Source organism: Osmerus eperlanus, chromosome 4 (assembly GCF_963692335.1).
Source record: "Osmerus eperlanus chromosome 4, fOsmEpe2.1, whole genome shotgun sequence".
In the NCBI taxonomy this organism is placed as follows: Eukaryota; Metazoa; Chordata; class Actinopteri; order Osmeriformes; family Osmeridae; genus Osmerus; species Osmerus eperlanus.
In genome coordinates, this window is record NC_085021.1 from 10,100,783 (window position 1) to 10,126,346 (window position 25,564).

General features: G+C 45.1%; 1 protein-coding gene across 3 annotated transcripts; it reads right to left on the reverse strand.

Moving 5' to 3' along the window:
- Positions 1 to 5,172: 5,172 nt before the first annotated feature.
- On the reverse strand, positions 5,173 to 25,183 carry nfatc2a (nuclear factor of activated T cells 2a). Of its 3 annotated transcripts, none has more exons than XM_062458822.1 (10): positions 24,906 to 25,183; positions 21,859 to 22,792; positions 21,575 to 21,743; positions 18,937 to 19,139; positions 18,653 to 18,825; positions 16,546 to 16,686; positions 13,835 to 13,890; positions 13,608 to 13,740; positions 12,665 to 13,417; positions 5,173 to 7,508 (listed from the first exon to the last, which is right to left on the reverse strand). In XM_062458822.1, exons 1-10 carry the CDS (start codon positions 24,961 to 24,963, stop codon positions 7,453 to 7,455), a joined length of 2,676 nt encoding a protein of 891 aa, XP_062314806.1. In that variant the 5' UTR covers positions 24,964 to 25,183; the 3' UTR covers positions 5,173 to 7,452. The 3 variants fall into 3 exon arrangements, with proteins under 3 accessions (XP_062314806.1, XP_062314804.1, XP_062314805.1); XM_062458820.1 differs by lacking the exon at positions 24,906 to 25,183 and adding an exon at positions 23,212 to 23,592; XM_062458821.1 differs by lacking the exon at positions 24,906 to 25,183 and adding an exon at positions 23,212 to 23,591 and having other exon boundaries at positions 12,671 to 13,417.
- Between the last annotated feature and the right edge of the window lie 381 nt (positions 25,184 to 25,564).

Consider the following 25,564-nt stretch of genomic DNA (forward strand, 5'->3'; position numbering starts at 1 on the left):
ATCTGCATCCAATCATTCTACTGTATACATTTACATTTACATTACATTTTATATTTAGTCTTTTAGCAGACGCTCTTATCCAAAGCGACTTACAGTAAGTACAGGGACATTCCCCCAAAGCAAGTAGGGTGTAGTGCCTTGCCCAAGGACAAAACATCATTTGGCACGGCCAGGAATCAAACTGCCAACCTTCAGATTACTAGCCCGATTCCCTAACCGCTCAGCCACCTGACTCCCTGTATACCCAGTTTGCAGCACTATACCAATCTACATGTCTTGTTAGAAATAAACCTTATCATGCTACTGCCCTTCTTTTCAATTATGCCTATTAGGTGATTCCAGGCATTGAAACCACGTGGTTCACATTATGTAAAGAGTTAAATCAGATAGTAACTGTAATTACACCCATTACAAAATAAAAATTCATCTTTGAAATGGCATTCATTCATGAATTGTTGTCTTAATTTACTGTAATGTATTAAATCAAGGTTGATAAAATAAGTCTATTTTGCAGCCTCTTTAGCCAACACTGGATGTATTGTAGTTAAATACCACATTTATTTCTTTAGTCTACAGCCTGCAAAGGATTGAATAATGTAAATAAAAAAGGAAAATTCATAATGTGCATTAACTAAATGGTATTTGCATGTTTGACTTGATACAAAATTAGCAAATAAAAGTATCAAACAGACCAAGGTGTACTCTCGTGCCACAGGCGAGTCTATAGGAGAAGTCTACCGTCTGTTGTCCAAGTAACTCAGCTGCCAGGGTAACTCTCAGCAGGCCTGTTGATCAGCATGGCCGTGATTACTGCTATGCTAAACAGCAGTTCCCTCCTCAACACAATCTGTGCAAGTCTCTCTCTCTCCCTGTCAAATGCACCTTCTTTCTGATTATGTTACATGGCTACTGTCGTTTTTGATGTCTTCATGTTTTATGAGACATCAATTGACTTTCTTGCAGAATTAATCTGATATTAATTTGAAGATGCAGGTTTTCCCTCTCAAGTACAGGGTTCAATATCTGCACTTTTCAAACCTCCAATTGATGTGCTGGTTACAGCCTGTGACCAAGCTCCCCTGCAGAGTAAAGGTCTGAAGGTTTGACTTTTCATTTCACTGCACTGAGGGAAAAAATGTCATGACCATCATTAAAACCTGATAGCTTGTTGTGTACAGGGTTATTCACACCAGCACGCTCTCACACTAGCACAGTAGCAGTTTCTGCCTGTAAATTGCTTCTTGGACTCGACGTCTGCAGGGTAAAAAAACAGGAGGCCTTTGGTGACTGCTCTCATCTTGGCAGATGGATTGTCTTCTCTCTAATAAAGACAGGAACAGACACAATATGGACCTTTAAGGCTGAGCCAACTTGGCACAGTATTGTATGAATATGAGAAGAAAAAAGAAAAAGGGTGGTTTCACTATTCATCTGTCCTGCTCTCAGAATCCCCACAGCAGGAGGAAGACAACCCTAATGATTCTGTTCTCGAGTGTGACCACATGATTCTTCCAGTTGATTCGTAAATCCAGCAATTAACAACGTGAAGAGAGTGATTAAAACACAATGAGGAGGCGTGTAATTATGCTTCATCTGAGTTCTTGACTACAACCGTGATAAAGCAGGCCAGCAAGGTTGGGACCCACTGAGAGTTGGGGCTGAAGAGTCAATATGATGTCAATAAAGCCTCTGAATAAGACTGCAGATCCAAGGATCAGACGATGTCAGGAAAATACATAATTACGAAGTTTAGACAACTGACTTGAGCCCACTGGGTAAATGTCATTTGATTTCTCATGTATATACAAATATTGTATATAAATGTGGAGAGATGAGCTTGTCTCACGGTATGTTGGAGAGTGCCTGCCTTCTGCTGCTTTGGACAGATGCCTGTCCAGAAGCAGTAGCTCCCTCAATCTTTAAAGAGCATCTTGTTTTGCTCAAGTCAACCAAGAAACCATGAAGAGTCAATCAATTCCCCATCAATTACAGATGAATTTCCACTTTTCTTCTTCAGCTCACACCACCTGGGTACCTGTGGTGGGGTGTGTGTGTTTGTCTACAACCCATAATGATTTCACAGAAGAGAGAAGCCATGGAGAGAGACAGCGAGAAAATAATGACAGAAAGAAATAGCCCACGTAGAACAGCTATCATTATCCGGACGGGGAAACAGTTGTAGATGAATGGTTGGAATAAGAGGGGCAGCCACTGTTGTCACTTCCATTTCCTCCTACAGAACCCTGCCCCAGGCTGAGTGCATCAGAAATCTGAGACTGTCAGGATGCTAGTTTCTATAATTTAACTTACTGGGTACTTAGTGCTGCTACTCTGCCTGACACCACTCTCCCAATTGCCACAATTAGGGCTGGAGGGAGAACAAAGCCATTTCGGATGTGCAAATACAGGACATCCATCCCTGTCTGGCACTGTGGCATCTGATCAACCTCAGAGGACTGAACCCTGCCAGGAACGACAGACGCTCCTGATGTTCACCATCCATCCAGAAGAGGAGCGGCTCCACCACTCTGGCTGCTGCAGCCAGGGGGCGCTGTTTTACCTCTGCTTCTAGGCACCACCCACAGACCTCTGGCTGAATGCCAGGAGGAACTGATGACTATTTTGAGGTGGATTTTGCTACTTAGTCTAAGAGGAAAGGTGTGTTTGTGTGTTACATTGTTTGTCAACCCATTTTTGGAACAGAAGTATTATGTTCAACAAAGGTATTTCACTCATGTGTCTATGAATGATTTCCTACACAGGAACAGCAGGGGCTGTTTTTACAGTTGTGCTTACTGTCACTTCACATGCTAAAAATGGACTGTAACTGGACAGAAGCATTATGTAAAAGCCCTACCTCACAGGGGAGATTGACTTCAGAATTGAACTAAGTGGCATCGCGGAGGGCGGCTGCATTAGTATTTACAGTGGGAGGCTATTGTTCTGGCTGCTGTAACGAGCTGAGCTCAGAGATTAGGGGCACATCAGAGCTGATGCCAACTGTAACCTGGGAGGGAAAGAAACTGCCCTGAATTATTATAATAGTGAGCCCAGTGTGCGTTCACTGTGGGAGACTCTGGTGTACTCTATGACCATGTTCATCCATCTGCTTTCATTATCACGTCCTGATCTCTCTACAGTCTAACTCAATGACATCCAATGTACATCTGTCCTTGTTCAATCTCTCTCCCCCTCTCTTTCCCTCTCTCCCTATGTGTTATTTTTATTGAATTACTTTCATTGTGTGAAACTGTTCATATACTTTATGCTCAAACTGTGTGGGATTTTTAGTGGAGTGTTTTGACAGACTACACGCGTGTGTGAAGTGTTCACATTCAAGACACTCATAAACAGAAAGCAATTACAGAAATTCATATTTTACACACTGTTAAAAAGTCATGCATTGGGTCAATACCCAGGAGCATCTCTTATGGCGTGGTCATCCTTACACAGACTATTCCTTCGTGTGTTTGTACTGCATGATTGACCTTCAACACAGCTCTGTCACACGAGATGCTGGCTCCCTCTGCTGGCCAAGGTGAGAACATGCAGACCAGGTCCACCCTGGTGCTCCTCCTCATGATACAGCAGTGGTTGCTGTGAGGCTGGCGATCAGCATGGTGAGCTTCCCTTCCCTGGACCTTGCAGCGGAAAAACTGTGACTTGTCAGACGTACAGTAAAATATCTAAGCTTATGGAACATTTAAATGGTCCATTTATGTTCATAATGTGAGTCAGAGTATGCATGTTGTTACAAATGAGTCATTTAAATCAAACTTCCATTGGATGGAAACCTACTGTAGGTACAACATTCCCCTACAGTATGTAGTGGGACCTAAAATATCATTAGTGTACTTTTTTTAAATTGCAAATCAATGTGAGTTCATCATTTTACGTCATTATTCAGATGTGGAGCCTGACTTCAGCTAGTCAAGGTCATGTTTGTACACCTTGTTTATGCGTGCAATCCCAGGAAACTGACTAATGTCTCTGCTGGCTTTCAGAAGTGTCTGCTACTGAACAGTCACAACATTATCCACATCAACAAGCCTTCACTGTTAGTCAAAAACCCTGCAATTATTTTTAAGAAGGACAATTTGGTGTAAAGATAGAATGAGCATCTTGCAATCTATTTCTTTATGCATCTTTTAATATTGAAGACATTTGATAGGGCAATTAAGTATTGAGATTTCAAATGGCATTGGATTTGGTGTTTGCTCAATCGCACAGAGTCAATGTGATATACAGTCTGAACTTGTTACACCACTGAGCAGAAAGGCCACATGACTCACCCGATGCATATCTGGAAGCGTGGGGGTGAAAATGGTTCATCTGGTCAGCCCACGTGTTTTTTCATCCGGAGTGATGTCATCGTAAGACTTCCTGAACACAGGGTTCATTCACAGAGTCCGCCTCCCGCCACCAAAACTGGGCTCCAAACAAGCTGTCACCTAGCAACAGGGCTTCACAGCCTGTGAGATCCCTTGTTGTTAGTTGTTTGAGGGAGTGGTGGGGTTGTAACTTTGTGTGTGTGTGTGTGTGTGTGTGTGTGCATGTGTGAGAGGAGGAGGGAGAAAGAGAGAGTGAATAGATGTACATAGAATGCCACTGGGTTCAGTTCTAATAGAGGACTATTTATGATAGAACAAACAGGCCTCCATACAACCATGTGTATTTGTGTGTGAGTGTGAGTGGGGTTCAGGGGGCTATGATGAGTCACTGATTGCTGGAGTTAGCTGTGCTAATGTACATTTCCCCCCTACAACAGCCAGTCTGACAACAGACACTTGTGAAATTTGCAGTTCTGTATGTAGCATACAATAAATAAAAAATAATTCAAGAATACCAACTAGTTTGGCATGTGAAAGAGTGGAGGGAGCCCAAACACAACAACATATCAGAGCATCAACTCATTCATATTTAATTTGCAACACCTGAAGATGTGTTAAAGAAAACAAATTTTTTTGATGATGCTATTTTAAAACTAAGCTACCTCAGTAACTGCCACGTGAATTAGACCACTTCCACAGCCTGCGTTCTAGCCTTGCATGGTGTATGTCTCAGGTGAATTACACCACTTCCACAGCCTGTGTTCTCGCCTTGCATGGTGTAAGTATATGCTAGGGTCAAATTGATGGATGTAAAAAAACAATACAGAACACAATATTCTACTATTATGATTTATTGCTAATTTAGGAATACATGTTTTGCCTTTGAAAAAAAGAGAGGAACAGAAACTTAAACATACGGTAAAACATTTAACACAGTACATATACTAAGGTATTATTACAATAGACAATCAGAATACAATCTACATTACACTACATGAACAAGCTAAATGATGTCATGTTCAGTAAAATCGAGTCTACAAACCAAATTTTGGATTTGCTTAACCCTGTAATACATTTAAAATAACACTTTACACTAAGATCATCCTGAGACAAGTAAGATGGTCGTAAATCTGCATGAAAATATTCCTTGATTTTTATCAAACTTGTTGAAGAGCATCTTAATGTAAAATGGTAACCTTTTTTTATCAAAAATCTTTTTAAAAGCTTTCATATCAATTGAACCAGAATAAAATGTCATGTTTCTAAGGATATATTACAAATACATTAGATTAACAATTACAAGCCTGGAAACAACTGATGCAGTTCATAAAAAAATATTTTCCTCTATTCTCAGTAACGTAAACTTCTAAAACAAGTATATTTTTACAGTTTAAAGCAACATTGTATTTACAGTTAGGGAGAAAAAAAGCTTTAATAATGTATACATTCAGGATTTTTCATCAAATGGTATGCTGTGCATTGAGAGAATGGCTCAACAGAATGGATCTTCAAATATCCTGTTTAATAGTATATAATATCTCAAATAATGAGGTCAACACTATTATACAAGGCCCATACCAAATTTCAGTCTGCATATTTAAATCTTTTATACTTATGCAATTAAAAATCCACCTCTAAATTGAAAATAAGTTACATTTACTTTTGTGCTTTTACATGCATAGATGTCCAACCTGTAAAGCAGACTGTGCAAGACAATTAACATTTTGCTCATCTTGGAAATGTGACATTATCTTGAAAATGTAATGCACACTACCTACAGAAGCATACAAATACTTGATTATGAAATAGGCACATTGTTAGCTCTGCATATTTGATTGTAATTGTGGTCAAAAACCAAATTAGAGGAATTATAAACAAAATACCATAGATGCATGTAATTTACTTATTGTCAATGAGTAACACAATAGCCACATATTCTGATAAAAGTTACAATCAACAATAAGAGAAATACAAATAATATAGACAGAAATGTAAGAGCAAAAAACATTGAGCTAGAACCTGAGTGTAGTAAAAGGCATTCTATAGGTGTACAACACTCAAGCTAAATTAGCCTACTAGCTACTTTAAGACTGGCAATATGTTTAAGAACTCTTCTCCAGTAATCCTTACTCAACCACTTTGGGAATTATGTAAACCTACAGTATCAAGGCTAGTATTCAATAATGTATTAAGAAAGGTGCAATATCATATATTTTTTATCTAAAATAAAACATAGACCCACATGAGCCCTCTTTGGCACATCAGCAAAAAAGCAGAAAAGATTTTGATAAAAAAAGTTTCAAGTTTGTCACCTGAAACAAAGAACATAGCCTACAACATATTATGCAAAGTTATCTTTATAAACAGTGCATACAAGAATAGTTGGTGAAACTACAATCATGTTTGTTTATCCACAAAGCAGTGTGTGTCTCTTTGAACCTAGATATGTACAGTTAAATTGAGATGATCAAAGTAAAAATAATAATATAATAATCAGCTGCTATAAGAACTTCTCAACATACTACATACTCTACACTGTCTCAGTGTAATATGAGCAAGTTGGTTGGATGACATGTAAGTGTGTTTGAGAGACACCCATTAAACATATTTGGTGACGCGTATTTGGGTAGCTAGTCTGAATTGTATTTCTAGAAAAACCAAGTGAAAAACGATTATACTTAAAGTTTACTTAGAAAGTACAAAAATACTGCACCTACATACTGTAAATTAAAGTTGTCAATAAGTATGTGAATATACAAAACAGTATATTTTATGCATACTTACAAATGTGTAGAAAAAGATACTAAAATGTACTTAGCTCTCATTTAATATATTTAAATTAGATTTAAGTATAATTTTTCCAGCTTGGGCCTAATACCCTCTCGAGTTTTTTTTTTACCACTTTACTTATCTTATAAAAATAAAGCATAACTTAAAATTTGTTGAATGACAAAGTAAGCATAACTTTTGTTTTTTGGCCTGAATTTTACTGTATGAAGTAAGTCTTTGGTGTCATGAGGTGAAGATGGTAATGACAACTTCTTCATTTTCTGACAGAGTTCTGCAGTTCACCTCATAACTACGGGGTTTCTGATGTCACTTCCTGTTGCAAGTTCTTCCTCTATGTCTGCCCTCTTGCATGGACACCAGTCAGATCCTTCCGGATGATTTCATTCACTACAAGACCAAAAGACACATAAAGGCTGTTAGAAAATGAAAACTTTGAGCAAAAATAAATCTATGTCTTCCTGGAACACCATGGTGCTCAGAAGGCAAATTAACACTTAAATACCCAAAGCCATGTCCTGGAATTAGTGATCTCTGAGTGGAATTTTCAATCAAGGTCTGGGCTGCCCTACAGGTGCTGAACAGGCATGTAGTGGCCACTAGGTGGCGACGCACTACTCAGTCAGCTACCTATTTTTGGCTTTCACTTCCTGTTGTTCTCTGGGGTAACGACGGGTATGAATGGAAACTTTCACAGTTTTAACAATCTAAAAATAGAGGCAAGGAGTGTGGGGTACACACACCATGTTGTTGGGAAAACAGTCACACAGTTGATGAGGTCTGAAACTTGACATAAGCACTTCACCACAGCCTGTAGACCTGATGAGTTCAAACCAGAGACAAAAGATTCATAATCTATCAAACAAATCTGTTTCTATTAAAATAATCAGGGCCATCGTCCATACCATTCAAAAATGCTAACTCAGATGGAGGATGGATCAGCCTGTAAATGGAACAGCAGAATGGCCTCAGCAACATGCTCCTGAGCCGGCCTACTTATCACACATCACTAGAACAATAGGGAGACCTGAGCTAAGCAGCCAGGAATGTCTCGAATGTATAGCATGCCGTCCGTCCTGATAGACGACATCCTCAAGGCAGCGTTTGGGCCTTTATCAGAGTCTCTCAGGGTGCTCAGGCGCTTAACCCAGACTTGGAGTGAGACTATGAGTGAGACTATGAGTGACCGTGAGAGTGAGACTGTGAGTGAGACTAGGAGCGAGACAGAGTGAGACTAGGAGTGAGACTGGGAGTGAGATTGAGACTAAGGGTGATACTGAGAGTGAGACTGAGAGTGATACCGAGTGAGACTATGAGTGAGACTATGAGTGAGACTATGAGTGAGACTATGAGTGAGACTGAGATTGAGACTGAGACTGAGAGTGAGACTGAGAGTGAGACTGAGAGTGAGGCTGAGAGTGAGACTAGGAGTGAGTCAATGAGTGAGACAATATGGGACTGTGAGACTGGGAGTGAGACTGAGAGGGAGACTGAGAGTGAGACTGAGAGGGAGACTGAGACAGTGTGAGACTGGGAGACTGGGAGTGAGACTAGGAGTGAGACTGAGAGTGCACTACCACTGTGCTACAAGCCTCACACTGGAGTGACTGATTTCTGGCACATTAAAGACAACTAATGCGCTTTTCCTGTTTCTCTTGAATCTTTAAAATTGTGTAATGACTTGGGATTTTAAGCGAAATACAAAATCATAATTTCTGTGAATACTGTCACTTCATAGTGTGTGCCAATGTGACGTGTTCTGAAATATGCAGATAACATATCTTTGCATTTCTGAATGAACAATGCAGAAGAATAACCGTCTTATCGGGAATATTGTTTTACATGTAAACAGAGATGTCAATATTGATCTGGCTTCCAATTGGTCCTATTTAAAACTGGGACCTACATAGTGTAACCAATGCTACAAATATTAACAAGCAAGTTAAGTGAGAACAGACTCCAACCCAGCCACTACATCCCTGGCTCACATACTGCAGAAGACAGGATGAAAAACAGCCATCTTCACATCGACGACTCATCAAACACACTCACATGCTGCAGGGATAATGCTGAGGAACACCGCATGAAGCATATTTCACACTCCCCCAAAAAAGGCACTCATCTCACAAATGTCATTCTTTATTATGTATTCCTATTCAAGTAGGTTTGGGGAAAAAACGTAAAACAACTATGTTAGGATAACAGAGATGGTACTAAGACGCATCCCGTTTTTGGCATAACAACCTAATCCCAGGGAGAAAGGCAGCCTGCAGAGAGAGCTGTGTTTCTGCAGCTCAGACCAGCAGGCTGTCTTCTGCCTCTGTGGCAGACGATCACTAACAGATGTGCCAGCTCCACACTGAACTCACTTTATGGGCCGAGGCCTGCGAGTGAAAGGCGCGAGCAGACGGCTGCAGCCAAACCGGGTGCTCTGCTGTCGTCACCAGCTCAAGGTCCCTGTTTATTTTAGTCTCGTGGAATTCCCTCTGACACCCAATGCCTTAGAGAAACCTTCTTCTCCTCGGCCGTGCCACTGGGATTTCATGAAACGGAGTCAGAGAGGCTGCAGAGGCAGCGCCACAGCAGAGCAGCACACAGACTGGCTTTACTGAGGGGAATGAAGGGTTGGCACGGAGGGGCCATTGGAGGCAGGGCCCAGGAACACTCAGACTGGACTGTACAATAGGTGAGTGTCTGGCTCCTGGGTCCAGCACCAATGGGCAGTTCTGTTTACCCACTAGGGGTGGGAGAGAGAGACACACACACACACACACAGAACACACACAGTACAGTAGCTGACTCAGTCACACTGCACACTGCGCACTGTGAGATGGAGGGATGTGTGTGTGTTTGTGTGTTTATGTGTGTGTGTGTGTGTGGGGGTGATTATGGTTGTGTGTACGACGTCCGTGTATGTGTGTGTGAGAAAGAGATATTGTGGGTGCATGTCAGGAGAGGGGTGGGGAGATTCTGTTGGCTGCATCAAGTGAATAAACCCACAGAAGCAGAGAGCTGCTTGCAATAGACCAATGTATGTTCCACATACAGACCAGCTTACCCCAAACTACCAGACCCTACACTGTACCTCAGGATACCTACAGAATTGAACAAGTCCACGGATCTCTTTATATCTCCTATATTCTTCTTATCGCTGTCATCGAATACACAAACACTTGACTTGTTCATTAAGATATCTTAATAACTTCTCCTATTTCCATTCCCTACAGCCGCGTGGCCATTGCTGCGTTTGATCTGCCAACTCTAAAACAGGCCGTAAGTGAGGTGAAACTAATGATTGTCCACCATGCTGTTTCTGTGTGCTTTATCTCTTTCTTTCGCTCTCTCCCTATTGGAACAACTTTACCTGCTCCACTGCCTCTGGGCTTAATTCCAGTCCTACAGGACTACAGTAGTGGCTCTTAACCTCCACACCCCAGAGAACAGGTTACGTCCTCCACTCAAGACTTGTGTGTGTGTCAAGACGTGTGTGTGTGTCAAGCAGCCCATGCGGTCCAATTGGAGGATCCGACAGCACCAGGGGGCTGGCCCCCAGATCAGTTGAGGGACCCGGGAGTGGTGTGGGAGGCATGAGAAGATGAGCTGTCGACACAGCACCTTGGAGTGGGTGGTTAACACCTTGTTATGGTGTATTCATAGTGAAACATGTCACAACTTTCATCTAGCATCCATCCCCCAGGTGACACAGTAGAAACATTACCATGATGTGACACAGTCACCGACCACACAACTGCGATCGCTGGATGTCCCTACTTATTTGACATGAACTGAACGTGAAAGACTGTGTTAGTCATTACAGTCAAATCCCTTCTGTGCAGAGATATGTTTGGGGGTTTATAAGTGTGGGTAGAACCAGATCAAGACATCTCTGGAGTTTTCCCTTTTTCTTTCATCTTCCTGTGTTTATCTGAGAAGCTGTGAGCGTACAGTAGTGGTGGTCTGCCGTGTCATTTCTGTGAAGCTGCCATCTGCTTACAACTTGCACTGAGGGGGAAATTACATGGTAATACATTTCTTTCAGTCTATCTTTACACTTTGCCCAGGTATCAGCTGCACCGCGCATGACAAAAGCTTTTTCCGTCAGGCAACATAACACTACAAGTGAACTAGTGACTACGCAGTAGTCCGCACATTATTTAGTCAACAGAGATGTAAATATAATTCATTGTGAGCGCCTACAACTCCTCCTTGGGCTTAAGAAGCCAATTAAACCCTGTAATTGTAACTACCCCTATTAGTCTCTTTATGAGATTTCCAAGGAGATGCAATCTGTTCAAGAGCTACCATCATAAAGGGGGAGAACAGAAGAGAGAGAACCCAGAGAGAGAGCTCACACCTAGGGAAGGGAGGATCAAACACGGCCAGTCTGGTATGAATCTCCCATTAACTCTGTTAATTCTAAAACAGCAAACGCTGTTGCTGTTTACTGAGGGAAACCCTATTGGGCTGTCCAAAAAAACAAATTCCATGGCTTGCCCCCTTTCACTCTCTCGCCGTTTCATTTTTTCCATCGAGCACGCACTCGGACCCTTCCCTTTTCCTGCGGACTGCCTCCCTCCCTCCTATCTTACGGAGATCAGGCTGGGTTTCTGGAGGAGAGCAGCTGCAAATAGGAATTTGCGGTGCCAGATTGGCAGAATCCCGGGGATGGAAAAAAGCAAATCCTCTGGTGGGTTCCCCCACAGAATTGAGGGGCGCAAGGCCAAGGGGAAGTCCTGGCCAAGTATAACAAACAAAGAGGCTTTCCCCGGCTCTCCCAGGCAGCCCGTTCCACAGTTTGACAATGGTTGCCATGGAAGTTGTTTTTCACATCATAACAGTGTCAACATATCCAGGCGGTCAGGAGAGCGGATTTTTTTCTCCCTCACTTTTTTCAGAAAAAAAAGAGCGAAGTTGAATTTCCTGGTGTGTGCCGGTGCCAGAGAAGCCCCTCTAATTGGGAGGGGACAGAGAGTTGGCCGCTGGGAGACTACTCCTCCACTGACCCCAAACCTGACCTTCCTGACCCAAACCCAGACCTTCGAGGCTACACTATCAGGACAGGCGCAAATGAAACGACACGCAGCTTTGAGGTTGCAAAATAAGGAAGAGGAGGCGTAGCTCCCACGGCAGGCTTCTGGATGGAGCTCTGCATTATTCTCTAGAAGGGTTGTGAGGTTGACAGGAGCAAGTGTCAACACATGACTCATAATCTGTGTTATTTCCACCTTGAGTGGAACAAATCTATACCTCTTGGCAAGAAACAGGGTCAACTAGTCAATATGCCTTGCTCAAGACAATGTAGGGCTGTAGCAGATACAAAAAGACAGTTGCTGTAGAGAGACGGACACAATATCCTTCAATTGTTCTTGAATAAATAAAAACATCTGCCAACTGTCGATTTTCATCAAACGTTGTCCTTAAATAATGGCAGTTAATGGCAAAGTGCCGACAGGCTAGAAGGTAATACTCAAATAAATAATTATATAACACATGGAAAATGTATATGTAGGATTCCATTCACAGTAAATACAAAAGCAGGAACTTACACTCACCGTCATCAAGGTAGGCCTGATCCAGGTTTTCCTCCTTAACCGTGACCCGTCCTGGCAGGCCTGTCGCCTGATCCTCCCCTGGGGGGCTCCTCTGGGCCTCCATCTGTCCAGGACCAGAGCCTGCAACTGGGGGAGACCGGCCCTTCGGCCCTTTCTGCACATAGGCCTGCTGCTGGATCACTGTGGGGAAGTGCTGGGCCTGAGCCGGGGTGGGGGAGTGTGGGGTCCCTGCCTGCTGGGCATACCCATCACAGTAGAGGATGTTGTGGTTGTCTGCCTGGGCAGGTGGAGGAGGGTCTCCCCCCCGAAGAAGGGGGTGGTTGGTGGGGGAGAACTGGATGATGGAGGGGTGTGGGCCCACTGAGTGCTGGTGCTGCTGGGCCCCCAGAAGCCCTGGCTGGGCCGGGGAGCCCGTGTGGACCAGGACGGAGCGGTGTGGGTCGGGCATCATCCCTCCAGACTGCTGGTAGTGGCCGGGGCTGCTGCTCAGACTCTTACCCCCGCGGGAGTAGACGATGGCTGGGCTCTGCTGCTGGAAGCGGGGGTCTGGGCTGGAGGTGGGCATACCGGGGCGACTGTGGACCTGCTGGCAGGAGGCCAGGCTGGAGACCAGGCTGGTGTCGGGCTGGAGGACAGGCCGGGGGTTGTGGTAGTAGGACTGAGGGGACACTCCCAGGATCTGGGGCATGGCGAAGCCCATGTGACCTGACTCATACTCATCCAGGGGCTCTGATTTAATAGATGGTACTGGAGGAGGATACAGAGACAGAGACATGGATTTAACTCTTGCAGTTGACATCACATGTAGATAAGGACGTTTACAAGAAATGTCTAGAAAGAATGTTCCAGAAAACATGACAGCAGGGGACATGTTGGCATACTACCGATTTACTACTGTACATTGACCTGTATGTGATGCGTACAGTGCAGACTCTACCTGCCAGAGGTGTGTATGTGAAGTGCTGTGGTTGGCTGCGCTTCCTCTTGCCATTGATGACGTAGAAGTTGACCTTGACAGAGTGACAGATGGACGGGTCTCGGTAGGAGGGCACCTCCACAAACAGCATGCTCTGTAAAACATCAGGGCTGTCAGCTCATCGATGGACGACAACAGTGGATGGGAACTGTGTTTGACGAACACTGCGCTCAACCAGGCAGACTTACAGGCTGGCTTTTGTCTTTGTCCACAGTTGCCTCCAACTCCCAGATCTGTTGTCCATCTGCGGAAGACGAGACGAGAGGGGAGGAAATAAGATCACGTCAGTCAGGAAGAGTTGCTTCTTCTCAAATCTGGGCCTTCCACACAAGACATTGTAGCACGTCCATCCATGGTGCAATCACAGGACGGCTGTCAAAACAGTGCACGTGTCATATGATGCATTACGATGACATGGACGAAGAACCAAACGAACACACAGAACCCTGGTGTCCCCATTGTGTTTGGGACGGCGCGAGCGTGGGAGGTGCCGCTCTGTCTGGTCTCTCGTGGCTGCTTCAGGCAGCCGTGGGAGGGCCCAGTCAGCCAGCGGGCCACACCGTGTGACAGAACATGCAACAGGCGGGGTGCAGGCTCTTTGTGCAAGAAGATAATATCTCTGCGAAAACCACTTCCTCTTCCACCAGCCAGTTTCACACTACTCTGGGGGGGGGGGACGCATTCATGCAAGCCGACACGCAGCTTAGGCCTTGCTGAACAATGTGTCACCGCCAAGTGGTGTGGTAAGAATCATTCTAGCAGACTGGAATTCAAGCAAGTAGAACAGTTCAATCATCACTGATCATTCATTCGGCCTCCTTCCACACTGTGTCTGTCAAGAGAGAACTGTTTGGTGTACGACAGGCTCTTTTCTACAGTTAGGTGGGAACCCCCATGTCAGCCTGCAGATTAAACCCATATGTCTGAAATGAGTCAGCAGGAGAAAGGGGGATTCCATACGTCTTGCCAATATTTTCTTTTTTTTCTCTCTCGCTAGGCTCTTATGATCAACTTGCTCCGTTTTGCTAACGACAGGTGATGATTGCTGCTCTCTTGGCATCTATGTTTTGTTTTCCTTTTGTTCCAATACTACTAAGGGATACCCCCCCCCTCCCATTACTCCCCCCCCCCTTCTCCCCGATAATTCGACACAGGGAGAAAGGGTTAGGGAGTCAGGGACAGAGCAGACAGGCAGAAAAAGAGGGGAGCGAAAATGAGAGCTGAGCTCCAGTTTGGCAGGGGAACCTTCCCTCCCTTGACAGCCATGAGAGCCAGGGGAGCCCAGCCCGGGGCCAAAGGCAGCATTCTCCCTTCCAGAGGAGTTCACAGCGGCGCTCCTCCACAGTTCTGTGTCATCCAGAGAAACACTCTCCAAAACAATGAATGGCCGATCCCTCTCGTGGATTATTAGGACTTCTTTCCGTCTTTGGAGGGAGCCCATAACTGCAGCGTGTCACATCGCAGCGGGAGGAAACCCCGGGTTGAAATAAGCTAAGCAGACACATGGTCCAAGTCTGAGCTCCAGACATCCCAAGAGACACCACGTCTTCCAGCCGCCTTCTCCCTCCATCTCTCCCTCTCTCTCTCTCTCTCCCTGCTCTGTCTCTCTCTTTCTTTCAGACAGCAGTGGATACAGTGAGTCATGCTAGCAGGCCATATGCTAGCAGACAGAGCATCTAAACACACCACTCACGGTCCCCTACAGGCCAGAGACAGCTGTTAAGAAACACAAATCACATCTACATTTAGTCATTTAGCAGACGCTCTTATCCAGAGCGACTTACAGTAAGTACAGGGACATTCCCCTGAGGCAAGTAGGGTGAAGTGCCTTGCCCAAGGACACAACGTCATTTGGCACAGCCGGGAATCGAACCAACAACCTTCTGATTAATAGCCCGACTCCCTAACCGCTCAGCCATCTGACTTCCTAGCAACTATCTGTTAAGGATATTACATAGAAACTAGATAGTCAATACAACTACGCAACCAAAGTTTGATAAAAATCAGATGTCATCAGCACACACATTTAGCTAGGATAACCTAGGTAACGCTTTACACAAAATACTGCTACTTTCCTTAAGTATTAAAACATTGTGTATTAACAAAAACGTTCATATGATATCATATAAATATGATATCAAGAATCCTATGTACTGTTATACTTCTGGAAGCCTCCTAATAGGGAGGGCCCGTATCTCAACACTATGCAAATCTGAGAGTTGCGGAGGAGGAAAAGTCAGGATTCAAATGACAACATCCTCTGCTGAGCTGAGATGAAGGGAAGAGAGGACAGAGGTAACAAAAGATCATCTAAACCATCTTCATGTGTCATCACATGTTTTAGATTGACTCGGAAATAGTCCCGGCAAAAACAGAGGGTCCTCCCCACGAGTTGGGCTACGTGTGACTGCGGCGCTGCTCAACACATCACACAGAGCCGGGAGGTGATGACACATGGATAAGAGTTGTGAGGTAAAGGCCAAAGGAAAGTGGGGCTGGGGCCTTATCTGGTGGAGAATGCAAATGTATCAAAAGGTGAACTGCACGAGGGCCAGCTGTACATTCTCATCACCAGAGGGACGTGTGGTGGGGAGGATCTCAGAACTAGGGAGCTCAGGCTGTTGAGGCATGGAAACACCTGCAGGTGGTAACACGTGTAGGTCACACCTGACTAACAATTACAATCACGGGTATAAACAGATGGAGAAATTTGAATTTTGCTTTTGATAGCTCCTTCGAAAATACTTGAATTATAGCAAACCAGGCAAGAATAACCCTAACCCCCAGAGAGTTTCAATGATATAGTAGTGTGTAGTATTGTATAGGATTGTATTGGGTAGTATTGTAGAGTATTGTATAGTATTGGTTGAAGCATGCAGCAGTGCTGTGCTCTACTCACCCTGGGTCTTCTCCATGAAGATGACCTTTGAGTCAGAGCTGAAGTTCTGACCGGTCAGGATCATCTGCTGGCCCCCCAGCACAGAGCAGCCCTCCATGTCCTGCTTCTCCACCATGGGCAGCTCGTGGGCCGAGCGCTGGGCTGGGGGTCAAACAGAGCACACAGGGCGTCACACACTCCACAGACTCTCACGGACAGACAGCCATTTTGGATAACTGAGTATGTTAGTATGGGATGTAAACACAAATCATCAGTTGTTTTATATGTTTTGATAGGCAGGCACACTATTTACAATCATTTGGCAATCTTGACCTCATATATTAGACTTAGCTTAGCCAGAGGAATGACAGGAAGGAAGGTTTAACCTTTGATGTAGATGCAGAGATTTGTCTGAGTGAAATGACTAAGAGCCCCGCAGAGCACTGGACAGCAGGAGCTGAGCATTATGAGACTGTCTGAATGTTTGATAGCCCACACGATAAAGCTGTTCGCTTACATTCATGTTACAAACGTGTGTGTTCAGCAACCCGGCACTGCTGCAGCCTCCAGCAGGGTCCATTCAAACACAGGAGGAGGGAACGGTAAAGCGTCTGCATTTCCAGTTGTGCCTAATTACGCCATTGAACTTGGCATGCATCCAGCTCATTCTCTGACCCCACCAAGGGGGGGGGGAACCTGACATGGCTGCCGTAGTAAGTCCCTGCTCATGTCCTGGACTGATAGTGTTGGATGGGATGGTGATAAGGAGGCATACAGAGAAGCTAGCCAGGGAGAAGAGAAGCCTCACTCTGGACACAGCCACAGGCTGCCTCAGAAGTGCTTATTACTGGGGCCTGATTCTGCCCGCCAACAGCTTGGGTTACATCCTGCCAGATCAACCACTGGGAGCAGAGGGCAGACAGTCGGTGCCCGCAACTTAATGGGATCGTGTTCTCTTGTTTGTGTCAGTCTAAAAAAGCAGAAACATTGTGTACGCGGGAGCCCGAGGCGGTGGACCTGCCCATCGACTTCCTCATGCTCATGAACCCTGCAACTGAAATTCGATATCCAGTCAGCCGCGAGAGGTGTCGACAAACAATCGTGACCTTTGGACGGGTTTGTGCGGCCTACTACACTGAGAGTCAACAAGAGAAGATGAGGCCAGGTGGTTGGTCTCTTCTCACACAATGGCTGACACGGTTCGCTTGTCCCTTTCTGTGACAGATGTGGCAATATACGGGAGCGTAAAACTTGATTGGTTCAGCACTGATGCTAACGCCAGCTCCCAGGACCATGACCAATTCCTTTTTTCTTTAGATGATCTGCCAGCACCGTCCTCAGCCTCCAGAGGTAGATGGTGTTGAAGAGGTGCAGAGCAGAAGGGAGAGAGACTGCCTAATCATATATGTACTTAGCGCTCCCTGAACATGTTTCCTGTCATTTCCCCTTGTTGAGCAGTGAATCATTCAACATGAGATAAAGGCCCTCTTGTGTGAGTTTAGATCATATCAGGTGCTGTAATAACTCTGTGTAGACACACGCACACACGCACGCACGCACACACACACCCACGCACCCACACACACCCACACATACACACACACACACCCACACATACAAACACACACACACACCCACACACACCCACACATACACACACCCACACATACACACACACACATACACACACACACACACACACACACACACACACATACACACACACACACCCACACATACACACACACACACCCACACATACACACCCACACACCCACACATACACACACACACACCCACACATACACACACAGGCCAGCGTCACCATAAAGGAGTCTTTGTATGTGTGTCTAGGATATCAGCTCCAGTCCTCCCACTCATTTGAATGTTGTTTCATTTTCACTGTGTTTACTCTTGAGTTAAGCCTGGTCAACATCACTCCAATGAAAACATCCCATACCAAACCCCAGCAGGAGACATACATGAAAACAGTCCGGCTCTGTCAAATCACATAGCCACACAAACCTTAGCGTTCGGCACACTTGTAGGCATACACCCGACCTAATCAGAACATGCATGCTTATAGAACGAAGAGTGGTGGGATTCGGGGAGGGTAGGGTTCACTCACAGCACTCGATGGGATGGGAGGCCACTTGCAGGGAGGCGTGTTGACCTCCTGGCTGGGGTATGTGGACCCGGAACACCAGGCGCACACGCGTGTTCTTGCGTCCGATGTCCGTCTCGCCCTTCCTCAGCTCGATGTCAGCGTTCCTCAGCTTCAGGATCCCGGCGCAGTCGATTCTGCGGGGAACACACACGGGGGGGGGAATCAACGCCTGCGATAGAAACCAGGAGAATCCCGTGCGATTCAAGACCCCCGGTGTTCCCACAGGGCACAGGTCGGCGTCTCACATGGCTTTCATGTTGTTCTTGGGCTCCAGGGGGATCTCCAGGACTTTGGTGCCGTTGAGGATCTTCTCGTAGCTGGTGGTGGTGACCGTCTTCCCTGTGATGCGGTGCACCTGGTAGAAGGCGTGCGGCTTCAGGATGCGCTCGTCTGCCGTGCCGATGAAGATCTGCAGCCCCAGAGGCTCCTTGCCCCGGTAGCCATGCAACTGGAACACACACACACCACAGGAAGTCAAATGTACAGTAGTATTAAATACTGTATTTATTTAGCAGATGTGTTTATCCAAAGCAACGTACAAGGGGGGATTGTAACTTGGGACCTCTTAACGTGCAGTCAAATGCAGGCTGCAAAATGCATCACTATTATGCCATGTAAATGCATACATGCTCATCAAGTTATTCTTGAACAATGATGGTGACACCGCTATAATGTTGTTCAGTCTAGAGCCCTTTTTATCACGTCAGACTGTGGAGCCTTATTTCTACCAAACCCGTAGTCGTGTCAACCCTTTATGATGTGAAGGGTGACATGCAAATCTTTCATGAATGTTTTCCCTTTGTTTTAACGATGTGCCTTAAGAGTCAGTTGGCAGCCAGCAGCCAGCCCCCATGGCAAGGTACCTTACCAGATCACAGACTCAGACCCACAGCTACAAACATTCCCACCCCCTTCGACCTTGACCCACAGCCAGCAGAGGGTGCACCGACTCGGAGCCACCCGCTCCACATGGCTTCTGTTTGTTGTTTAGTAACCATCTCTGGATTCAAAAGAACTTCGAAGGGAATACTTTCATTCACTGGAATCCCAGTCCAGGGTCTGAGAAACCAGCCCAGGGAGCCTTGGTGTCAGACTACTTTAATTTTAATTTTGTCCCTGAAAGACTTCTACCTACTACTCACTCACTCTCACACACCCACACAGAAAATGTGTCCACAGCCACACATACAGATGAACCCCACAAGATTCAGATCAAAGGTGCACCACAGACTACATCGGAAGGAAGTGTGCACGAGCAAAAAGCCTGAAGTTTGTAAAGATTGTCTCTCTGTCCACAAGTCATGAACCTGAATATGCCTAAGTGTGTTCCAATTACAACATAATGTTTCACACATGCCTTAAGTTTACATCAATAAATATAACTACATAAGCATAACTGTAGTAACAACACTGTTCTGTAGAAACTGATATGCAGTTACACAGTTTATTACACTTAAGCTGCATAGGCAAAGGACCCCAGACTTAGTTCCATTTGTGTATTAAAGTATGCTTCTAAACTCTAAACACAACACAATGCCAACATGTCCTTGTCCCTGTGAGTTTGCAGAAGTAATTTATCCTAAACAAATCCTTGCCATTCATTTACACACTACGCCAGCACTGTGTGTGTGTGTGTGTGTGTGTGTGTGTGTGTGTCTGAGTGGTTAGTGTGTGCGTGCACGTGTCCGTGTCCGTGTGTCTGTGTAGCAGGTGAGAGCAGAGGTAAAATAGATGAGTTTGGGGCTGGTTGAAACCTCATCTGGTTTCATTTTTGCTGTGACACAGACAACCTGACAAAAGAGAGGGCAGGAAACAGAAACACCCAACAAAAAGTGGAGGGAAAACTCCTGGAGGCTTTCGTGAGTGTGAGTTGCTGTGTTCATTCACATGGAATCTGAACAGCCTGTTGTGGTATTCCAGCTTTAGTCTTGCACTTGCCTCATTTTCATCCTTTACAGCTGTTCACTTCAACTAAGGCAACGTCAACAAGCCTGATCCATCCAGGTACCGAGGCTGCCAGTGTGAGTGAAACAGAGGACGTCTACTGCAAACACTTAACAGGCCAATGTGAGAGACCTGTTGCCATGGCAGCAGCAGTGAGTGAGTCAGAGACAAGTCGGTTAGGAAAAGTAAAGTGGAGGGCAGGGTCTGTACAACTGCAGCCAGTCAGTCAGTCCAGCGGTTCACGTGATTCGCTAGCTACTACAAGCAGGATTGACTGGCCAGCATCCAAAACTGGAAAGAAAGAAATATGTTATTTCCGCCAGGAAATAAAGTATCAACACAAAAAAAGCTTTTAAGAAGTTGCCATGGAAACTCTAAAACATGAAGTAAAACGAATAGCTTACATAAGCAATAAACCCAACAGTACTGATGACACCAGTACAACCATAGCTATTATTTCACTGTGTACATCTATGTTTGGTCATTGCAGCAGTGTTGGTGTTGGTATGGATGAACGCATAAGACTGGGAAGTCATTTCAAAAAAGTATTTTTAGACCTAACCACTCGGGTAATTGCAGTCCTTTATTGCCAGAAAGAGCTATGTTTGTGGTGTTGTGTTAGCTATGCTGTTCTATCGGCTAACACAAGTCTGAGCCCAAGTTGAATTAAGGGCACAACTGCCAAGTTGCAGGGTTTAGGTTGCAATGGGACATATTTCTGGTACAACATATCAGTGAGAAAAGAAAAATAGCAGTACCACTCCAATCCTGGCCATTCAGGGCAGCCCTGTAGACATGGTGCTGTCGAGTATTATTTTGAACTTAATCTGAGAATTCAAGACACTGAGGTCAGCTCTCAGAGTTACTGCCTAGGCTTTGGCTCAGTGGGCTAACACTACATCAAGCCGTGGGGTCAAATGCCCCGGGTGACATACACACCTGGACTACAGGATGGCCTCCCGTGGGGGCTTTCACGGCCCCCCTGCTACCCTCGGTCTCGTAGTGGGCTCGGTGGTGGGGCTTGGGCTGCACGTCGATGTTGAGACTGTACTGGTCCGTACGGCTGGGTACAGGCCATTCCAGAGGAGGGAGAGATGCCACTGGGATGCTGGAGAGAAATCAGGTGAAAAACAATGTAAGCTTCCTTTTTAGTGCAGAAGAAGACATGTATCCAATAACATTCCTAGTCAAATGTCCCTGGCTCTACAGTATTGACCAGCCACCTGCAGATGCTGGGGACCAGCTGCTTGGGCCAGATAGGTGGGATCACAAAGAAGGGCTCTGTTCCTGGCTTGGTCTTGATGTCTTGTTCACAGGAGACCAGGTAGTTCAGCTCCCCATGGTTCTCTGGGTAGAGAGTGTATGGCTGTGTGGTCTTCACTATCTTACTGGGCACCAAGCCAGGATGGACGGTACCAAAGCCATTCATGGCCTCAGCCAGACTGTTGGGGGTGCCGTAGTGGGCCGTGATGTTGGACTCCTCGTGGCCCCCATGTGGAGAGGGACTGCGAGAGCGGTGGCCAGTGACTAGAGTCGGGTTGCGGTACATGTCGTAGGTGCGCTTGCCCTGTGGGGAGGTGGAGCGGGAGCCGGGCCTGGGGGAGGGTGAGCGTGGACCCAAACAGCCGTCCTCAGCCAGGCTGGTGCGAGGGGAGGTGCCCGGGGAGGTGCGGGGGGATCCTGTGTGTATGTTCTGGAAGCGGGGGCAGAGGTCCCCAGCCGTCTGGGTGCTGCTGGGAGACACACAAGGGGAGGCCCAGGGGGAGTAGCTTTCAGAGTGCCAACTGGTGGAGGAGTTGCTGCTGGCGGGGCTCAGACACTGGGGCTCCCGGTAGGCCAGGCTGTCATGGCCTGGCACCGTCAGGGTGGGTCTGGGGCTGATGTTCAGGGGGTGGTTCTGCAGGGAGTCCCGGCCATGGTTGTAGTGCTCCCGTGAGGGGGTAATCTCGATGCGGGGGCTCAGAGCCAGACCCCCAGGCCGGGACTGGTCCAGGTAGTTCCTGGCCTCCAGGTGTTCATATCCTGTGAGGACCTCTGCCGTGGGTTGGTTGTAGGAAGGGCTGCACAACTTGATGTTGTAAGGAGAGGCCTCCTCCTGGGGGTAGACTGAAGAAGTCGAAGGGCTGAGGACTTTGTGAGATGAGAGGTTAGGCGCATCTATGAAAAGGCAGAGAAAGAGAGAGAACAATGACCATAAGTACTTAAGTAAACAAATACAGTATAACAAACTGCAATGTATAATATAGACACCTACTGTAGGTATAACTAGGTTTACAAACACTGTAATTGAAGGCAATAAACAGATTGCGATTTAAATCATTTAGTAATTCTAAGAGAATCCCTCAGTTAATACAAGACCACACTGTATCCTGAGATATAACCACACTTATACAGTGTGGTCTTAAATTAGTTTTACACTCTTTTTTTGTTTTAAGTTTTCATGAAACATCTAAACATGTAATCAGACTGAATAGGTACATTTTTACATCAGTCGGTAGGGTAGGCGTTATTAATTAGTTGGTCCGAAATCTATCGGTGGTGCAACTCCACTCTCCTTACTAAAATCTCAGACAAACCTTGGTTTCCCCCTGGGAAGTCGCTGCAAGGTGGTTCGTACTCAAAAAGGTAATCGAACTCCAACTCATCTTGGCAGTTAACTTGACTGAGTTCCTCTTCCAGTTCTTTTTCGTAAAACGAGGTCATCTGTCTTACTTTCCAAAGTTTTAGTCCAGATTGAGTATATATATTTCTTTAAAGAATTTCGATGTAGCCTACTACTCCTCGTGCACTAAGGCCATACGACGTCAAACACACTGCCGTGATGAAGCAAAGATGGACAGAGGCAAATAAGTTGCGCAACTGCTAACTGGATTCAGTTTATGCATAAGTAAACTGCAAACTGAACGAGGAGAACAGCAGCTTCCTGTTTCAACTTCACCGCATTGAGAGATTAAGGCGGGACTATTTTCATATAGAGAAGTAAATAAATAGCCTGGACTGCAAGGTGTCACGCGGAGTGTTCACGCCTCCCTATGATCACTCAAAGAACAACTGCAGGTGCAGTTTCAAAGTGATGAATTGCATCAGTGGTGTAAGTCTTAATGGTTTATGTGGTGCTGCCCCCGGGTGTTTGAAACTAAAACACAGACTCCGGATTGATACACAATAAAAGCAATTCGGATCAAATTAAAATGATATATTAAGCAACACAGTAGAACACTTAGGCCTACTCATTGGGGGTGTTGTACAGATAGCTTCATATAATAATGAAAACGCAATGGATGAGTGATGATTGAAATCAATTATCTACTAATTATCTTTGATTAACATATCAACTGCCAGCATTCTAAAGATATTTGTGAAAACATCCATACACCTGGGGTAGGTTCTATAACTTTAAACCATTATTTAGGCAATATCAAGTCTAATCTGCTGCACTTCTGGAAATGTGTAGGCAGCTTGAGGTGACCCTGAGCACAGTGCACTGTACTCATGAAACATAAAGTATCTCTGTTCCATCAGGAATGGCACCTCCCGGGGTGCTATGCTTAGTCAGCAAACACACCGACGTTTTCTCTCTCAGAGTATCGAGAGGAAAGTTGGCAGAACAAACCTCATTCATCAAGTCGTTTTCAACCGTTGTGTTTGCAGCCCATATGTTCGGATAGTTATCAATTCAAGATGAATTAAATGGTGGTCTCTATGGTCTTAAATAGGCTAACTGGAGAACAAAAATCCGCAAATGAAGGTTCCCACTGTATATTGGACATTTTCTGAAAACATTTAGCATTACCAAAACAATGTATATCCCAATTTTACTATGGCTTATCTAATTCTGTGCTGTGCGCCTGGACCGTTACTTTTAAGAAAGACCCGTTAGAGCGCACCTGAACGCACGCTCTAAGAGTGTGCAAATACTCAGGTAAGTCTACATTACAGTATAAAGATACGTTGACATTGTCATTCATATATTCATCTATCTAAATGGACAATGACAATGTCAATTTAATCAACTTCGTATTTTGTTGTGTTACATAGGCTACTCCCAGTTTACACTCTTCAACTGCTGGCTATTTCCCCATAACTTTATCAAAAGCCAAACTAAAGCGCATATGAAATACTATAACGTCTTACATAACTGAAAATTTGGACCATATTAAGAAAGCAATTACACATTTTCCATCAGTTTGTCGGTGACTATAACTCGTTAATAATCAAATGGGTTGATTACCAGATTATCACAACACTTCAGCACGCGCGGCATCCATACCTTGATCCATCGACCTCATGGTGTGGTACTGTGCCAGTCTCCAAGATTCTCTAAACATTTGTAAAAATGGAAATGGAAAAAAGTATATGATACAAAAAGTTATTCTTCTCTATAACTCATAGCAGTAGAACCCCTCTTCAGTAAAAGCGAAAGGAATAGACAAGCAACAGTCCTTTATAAACAAAAAAACAAGAAGCTAAAATTCTCCAGCTAACTATGCTTATGGTATGAACTTCTTTTCCTAGCTCTAAGGATTACTTGACTATCAAGAGCGGCTTCCTTCCCCGCTCTGGGTGTTTATAATGGTCCAATGCTGTAAAATAACGGGATTCCCTCAGTGTTTCCTCCTGTTTATGCGCTTTGCCATGGAAACCTGGACCCGCTCCATCTCGGAGACTCAGGGCTTTCCTGCAAAGCTACACTCAGGAATCTATGACGTCTCCTGCTCCTGTGCCAAGGCATTTCTGCGGCTTCTCTCAGACAGTAGCACAAGAACTTCATTGTGGGGGTGAATTTTTTTCTCTAGAACAGGGCTGAAAAAATGAAATTAGTGACCATGTTTGATACTCTATTTACTAGACTACATTAGATATAGCTTATGGTCTAGGCTACACAGGTTTAAAATCCTTTTAATCAGCAACAGTTTGCTTTACTGTTTA